Source organism: Manihot esculenta, chromosome 5 (genome assembly GCF_001659605.2).
Source record: "Manihot esculenta cultivar AM560-2 chromosome 5, M.esculenta_v8, whole genome shotgun sequence".
NCBI lineage: Eukaryota > Viridiplantae > Streptophyta > Magnoliopsida > Malpighiales > Euphorbiaceae > Manihot > Manihot esculenta.
Window position 1 is genome coordinate 1,897,599 of NC_035165.2, and position 6,251 is coordinate 1,903,849.

Here is a 6,251-nt window from a genome sequence, read left to right on the forward strand (position 1 = left end):
TTATAACGGACCACTTGTTATTTGTCTCTTATTTCGGTGGGTTATAAGGTTAATATTTTTGACTTTTCTACTGGACTGGACCTGGTCTGTGACCGTCCGATCCGGCCTGATCTGATTGTAAAAAATCAATTTTGAATAAGATTTTATCTTTTGAATCCGGGGCTATCGATTAAGTACCGTTTCCAAAATAATTCTTTTAACGTTCGATTCCACTGCACCTCGCTCAATTAGCTAAGTATTATTTAATGTTATTTAATTAAGACAAATTTAAATAAATTCAATTTAGAACCAAATCAAAATCGATACATCAAAATTCTGCGCATCATAATAATGTACTATGCATTAGGCTTTAATTCATCTCATTCACTATAATCAGTTATTAATTGAATTGTATTACAAATAAAATCAGTTTAATATAATTATTAGAATTTTTAATAATAAAAGATAGATTTTTAAAAATAATAATTAAAAGATAGTTCAAATTATTTTTGATACATTTAATTATTAAATTATCTTTTAACGACATTTAAAATGATATTTATTTTTAAAAAATTGCTTTTTTTGACACTTGAACCTCAATGCCAAACAGGCTGTTAAGACGCACTGGTATTTACATTCTGCAATTGACATCTTTGACCTTACTATGACCAGCTCTATTATGTTGTCGATCAATTGGCCGAATGTCCTATGCAACACTATCTATTCCTGACGAGCGTTTTCCTTTGTCGTGCAAACCAATTCTGTGCGAAGTCCCGAGACATGATGAGGCAAGAGAGAAAACAGCGATATATAAATTTCAACAGGACGCAGAAACACCAAGCGCATCTGGTGTAGTGGTATCATAGTACCCTCCCACGGTACTGACCAGGGTTCGATTCCCTGGATGCGCATTTTTTGGCATAATTTCCACATGTAATGTGTGATCCTCGATGGTTATTTGTGCAAACTTAAATTTTTAACGATTATCTAGAAATTTGTCTAAATCTACAATCTCAGCACTTCAAATATAGTTGCATTGCCTAAATTCTCACGAAAACTGAATGTTGCTGCATGTATTTACCAATACACAACTGATCGCAAACATAAAATTGAACAGAATGGAAGTTTACAATTATATCGAAGGGGACTGTACCAAATAATCGCCAAAGAAAACAGTTAAAAAGTGCTCATCTGCAATTATATTTACTCTCTCCAAAATCTTTGTATATATGGTTCCTCTCAGAATGAGGCAGAGCGGGCGATCCTTGGCTTGGCTATCTTCTTGTCCTCTTCAAGAGAGATTATCAAAAGATTGGAAGGATTTTCTATCATCATTTTAGCAACCAAATAGCCAGCAATGCTCCAGGTTTGATATTTCCTTGCTTGTTTTCCGACATACCGGCCAGTCTTACCATCATAGTACTCAGGCCACCCATCTTTCGATAGACGCTGCTCCACTAGTTCTACCGCTCGTTTTGCTATCTGTGGTCTTCCCACCTTGATACATGCTGCTGCGAGTAACCATAGCAGAACTGCGTGCAACCAAGTTCGCCAAATGTCAAGTATAATTTCTATATAACCTACGCAATAAAATATCATCAATAACGCATATTTTTTTCTGTTTCTTTATTTAATTAAATGCCTTGTGCGCCTCTTCATGAGGCGTGCATGTAGAAGTGCGTAACAAATTCTATGAGTTTATGTACGCAAGTCTGGAAATAGGCACATATGGTAGTGTTTGAAAGCGACCGATACTAATTATTTGTCATTTAGTGTTTAGTTTGTCAATTTATTTATATAAATTTAAATAAATACACAGATTTTCATATGATTTTTCCAATAAGATTGACTGGAGACAAAATATATGATGCAGTAGTGATTTTATATAGATTTATTAATTTAACTAATTAATTTAGTAAAATATGTCAATTCATATTAGGACCACTAATATCATATTAAACCAGATCCGAACCTTAGAAAAAAAACGGTTCAAACTAAATAGGCAAATCCAAGAAAAAATGTTATGCTGGGTAAGCATATAAAATACTGGCATAACTACTGCACATGCTATCTTTTCCCATATTGAAATCTCGGGAGAAATGAATACTTCTATCTAAGACAAAAGGAACAGGAGACAGGGAATCCACATGAGAAGTTAAAATGACCTAGGCTGTGTGTATGTTACTCACCTGGCCAAGACCCACCATTATGGTAACTCCATCTCGTGTTCTTAGGATCACATCCAGTGACTATCCTCCATTCGTGTCCTTCCAATGCCGGGTATGTGACCTTCAAAGGCATCTCTCCAATTAAGTCCTCCCACCGTTCCTCAACCAGATCCATAATCGCCGTTGCTTGTGCAGGTGTCACTAATGAACTCAAAATGGCAATACAATTCCCAACTAGAAACCACCGGAAGTCCATGCGAGCTGGACTGACATTTCCAATGAGATAACCTCCTCGCAAAGGCATGAAATCAAATACCCAGTCCGGGATAGACTCTGGGATGACATTGAATTTATTGACAGCAGTGCGGGAGTATTCCTCAGTTTTGTAACGGTATATGTTATTTAGTTGTGTGAAATCCAACCAATAATATTTCTGGATGTGATAGCTGAGAGCTGTGACCCGCTTGTCGATCCTCTCAAGTAATTCCTTGCCATCACGCTCTGGCTTTAGCATCTGCCGTGCACACCGCAGTGCAAAATGGAAAAGTGCCTGGATTTCAATTGGATACCCATATATTCCCTGTTTCAAAATACAATAACAAGCGAAATTCACAATTATAATTGACTATTAGCTCTACAAGAGTTATAATCCAATTACCAAAAAAATAAAAAAATAAAAATGGACCATTAAAAAACTAACTGGGTTATAAAATAATAACTACTTAACAGTTTTTAGTTAAGTATTTTTTTAATAACTAATTGTAATATAAGTGTCTATTAGTTTGGTATTTCATTTCATTTTTAAGTTAAATTTTATTATGCATATCCAACCGATGTATAAATATAAAAAATATTTAAAATTATAGTGGATCTGAAATCACTTAATATTAGGATAATAATTTTATTTATTGATGATATACACACCTAGGTTCACATAAATGCTAACATGAATTACCGGAGGCAGCACAAATTCAATAGGAAAACATATGTATTTATATCAAACACTCAATTAATTTGGCAATTTAGCATAAACTATGACATTTCAACCAATTAATGTTAACTGTATATCTACCAAAATTGTCTAACAAATGAAAGTAGGCTAATACTCACCATCCTCCGGTCAATCATGCTGCATCCATCTGCACACAGGAGTGTTGGGAAAGTGTCAAAGCCGTCTGATAGGCAAAGATTGAGTATCAATTTCATTCCTCTCTGAACCTCTGGGAGTTCCGCCAGTGCATAATCACGAGTGCTTTTTGTATAGGACCTAAGCAGTATAATCCACCAGAATCCTGAATCAACAGGAGCCACTCTCCCAATTGCACTGCCACCAAAATCAGCAACCAGGATGTCCTTTTGGCGATGTGTGTCAAAGAGAACCTTGTAACTTGCAGGCATGACACCTTCTCCAAGAGTGAAGTTGTCAATCCTCTTTTCCCAACCTTGGAGGTGGAGAGTCTTCAAGAGAAAGTTTTTTACAATCTCAGGCTCAGGGGGATGCTTCATTAGACATGCTAAGCCGCTAGGAACGAAGTCTCTCACGAAAACCTGCAGATGAATAAACAGTGAAACCAAAGGAACATGGTCAAATCTTCAAATAAAATGCTATCGTCTAAAAGCAACCTAGTTTCTTATATGCTTGTTTAAGGACCACATTGGAAACTTCATTTCATATCATTTTCAAATCCAGTCGCCTGATCTTAACACCAAACTGAATGTTTCAAACTTGCAATGCTTGAAGAAATGTCCAAATTAATTCGCACATAATTTGTAAATTGAAACACAACTTAAATTCAGATTTTACTTTCTCTCCTCTTCTATATTTTCGTTACAAAAATGCTAAAACAGCAGACTGCATAACATAACTTTCTGTTTTTTAGTTAGCAAATTGGTGTCTTAAATGGCATACAAAATAGAAGGGCCGGGAATTGTAGAAGTATCAAATTTCCACCAAATGCCCAAATGGATCTATAAAGATCGTTAGCAAACCTAGAAAGTCGCTGTTAATTGCTAAAAGTAGCCCATTATGTAATACAGGCCACACAAATATGAAAGAGAGATAGGATGTATATAAAACCATAGCTTATAATCTAAGAGCAATAAATTATGCTTCAGTACCACCACAATATTGGAAAATTCTTCGTCCAAATGCAAATGTGATACATGCAATTACGTCCTTGTTATAATGTATGCAACTTCAAACTCTTCTCGAATAACAAGAAATTGTTCAGAGATATGTAAGAAATTGAACAAATTAACCGTAGCTTTGAAGTGTCGAAATAGTAAGATAAAAAACACCTGATTGTAATTCAAAGCTTCAGCGCTAGGATCCACAGCGGCGAGAGTCCCAACAGGCTTTCCTTTGAAGTACACGTAAGACTTATTTAGCCTCTCCCACGCCTCCTCCACCATCGCGCCACTCTCCGCACTCACCTGATGCCCAACGCTGTTCGATCTTATCCCAGGAGACATGTTCAGATCAAAGACCTCCAGATTCGTGCCGACGCTCGGACACGGCTTCAACGTCGTGAGCTTTGCAACATGCACGTTATCAGAAACCATGTCGATGCTCTGCATTCTTACGGTCTTTTTAACCTTTTCCTGCTGACGGCCTCCCATCATCTCCAGAGCACAAGCGGCAGAGCATTCCTCGGACTTCGATGCTTCGCCTTTGCCTGAAGAGTCTGGATTTTTCTCAAAGAATTTTGAGCCTTCTTGTTCCAACGACCCTAAAGGTTTCTCAGTCATCTCTAATGTTGATTTCTTTGCGAAATCTGCAGAAATCTCGCCTGATTTAGAAGGTTCTTTACCAGAAGAGAAAGATTTGCAGGTCGTCTTTAAATTCTCAAAATCTGAAGAATACAGAGGTTCAACGATGGAATTTGAACCCTCGGTTTCTTCAGAAACTATAGGTTTCTCATTAATATTAGAACCTTCAAGAACTATAAAATCTGAAAATGTCTCGCTCGATTTTGAATCTAGTTTTTCAAGATATTTCTCAGGCACTTGGGAGTCAATTTGAGAATTTGAAATATCGCTCTGTTTAAGGTGGAGCAAAATTTCAGAAGCGTAGGCCTCTTCATTTGTAGAGGCATCCGTCGAGGTGACTCGTGAATGTTCCGGCTTCACATCTTTCACTGGAGAGAGCGACTGCTTCTCCTTCGGAGCTTCTTTATTGGTAAGACCTCCGCTGGCCAAGGACCCGGCTGTCTGCAATGTCAGAAGTGCCGGCAGAGGAGCCACTTGGTTATTTACCTCCTCCAGCTGAAGGAGATCTCGCAGCGTCGGTTGCATTCTAGAGAGAGTAATCCCGAAGTGCAGAAGTTAGAGGGAAAAACAAATTCTATATAAGCAATTTAGAGAAGGAATTAAAAGCATGAGATAGATATACACGTCACAGTTCTTCGGCTTCGCAGATGAGAGAAAGCAAAACGGTTTACTGAGAAAGAGAGAAGTCACGCCGCTCAGAGAGAGCGAGAAAGAGAGAGTGTGTGGTGAGACCGAGAGGAGTCTTTCTGGTGTACGAGAACCTGGTTGTGTGGTGTGGTGTGGTGTGTGCGTCCTTTTGGCGGGTAGAGTTGGAGAAATTTTGAGAATTTAAAGCGTCCTTGGTAAGAAGTTAGGTCTTATTATTTGTTTTATTTACGATGTTGCCATTATATGATATGGAGAAATTAAATGCAGCCACATACCTGGTCAGTGAGTGAAGGACTGGTGAGATGTTTTGATACTATAGCAGGGGTACATTGGGAATGAAAGGATTTAGTTTTCAAGGCGGGAACGATTAGTTGATGTTGGCTTGCTCCAGCTGGAATCTTGGCAATCCAAAACCAACTCAAAGCTTTGAATCTTCTCTACGGTTTTACTGCACGAACTGGACCGAGAAAAGCGACATCCTTTTGAAGTCTGGAACCGTCACAATTTTCCCATGCCTGGGGAGTGGAAGGGCACCTCCCGTATTCTAACAAAATATTAAACTCGGTGAACATTTACGAAAGTACAAGGAAAACAACTAGATCTCAGAAAAAAGAAAATTAAATATTAGAAACTAGTACTCTTCTGATTCATAAATATAAACTTAGAATTATTTTCGCATTAATTAAA

At 37.6% G+C, this 6,251-nt stretch overlaps 1 protein-coding gene and 1 non-coding gene across 2 annotated transcripts; one reads left to right on the forward strand and one right to left on the reverse strand.

Moving 5' to 3' along the window:
* The first annotated feature begins 819 nt into the window (after positions 1-819).
* Positions 820-890, forward strand: TRNAG-CCC. The gene has a single exon. It is a non-coding gene; the product is annotated as a tRNA-Gly (tRNA).
* Positions 891-1,127: 237 nt separating this feature from the next.
* LOC110615906 (probable alkaline/neutral invertase F) lies at positions 1,128-5,693 on the reverse strand. The gene is made up of 4 exons (XM_021758117.2): positions 4,446-5,693; positions 3,258-3,695; positions 2,169-2,727; positions 1,128-1,511 (listed from the first exon to the last, which is right to left on the reverse strand). The coding sequence occupies exons 1-4, from the start codon at positions 5,439-5,441 to the stop codon at positions 1,219-1,221; spliced, it is 2,286 nt and encodes a 761-aa protein (XP_021613809.1). The 5' UTR covers positions 5,442-5,693; the 3' UTR covers positions 1,128-1,218.
* Positions 5,694-6,251: the final 558 nt, after the last annotated feature.

Bases quoted from the DNA above. Each gene is read 5' to 3' on its own strand.
- LOC110615906 (XM_021758117.2), bottom strand. From the start codon at position 5,441: ATGCAACCGACGCTGCGAGATCTCCTTCAGCTGGAGGAGGTAAATAAC. The intron at 2,728-3,257 runs GTGAGTATTAGC...ATTTTGAAACAG, and splicing joins GCATGATTGACCGGAGGATG to GGAATATATGGGTATCCAAT. The intron at 1,512-2,168 runs GTGAGTAACATA...GGTTGCACGCAG, and splicing joins TAATGGTGGGTCTTGGCCAG to TTCTGCTATGGTTACTCGCA.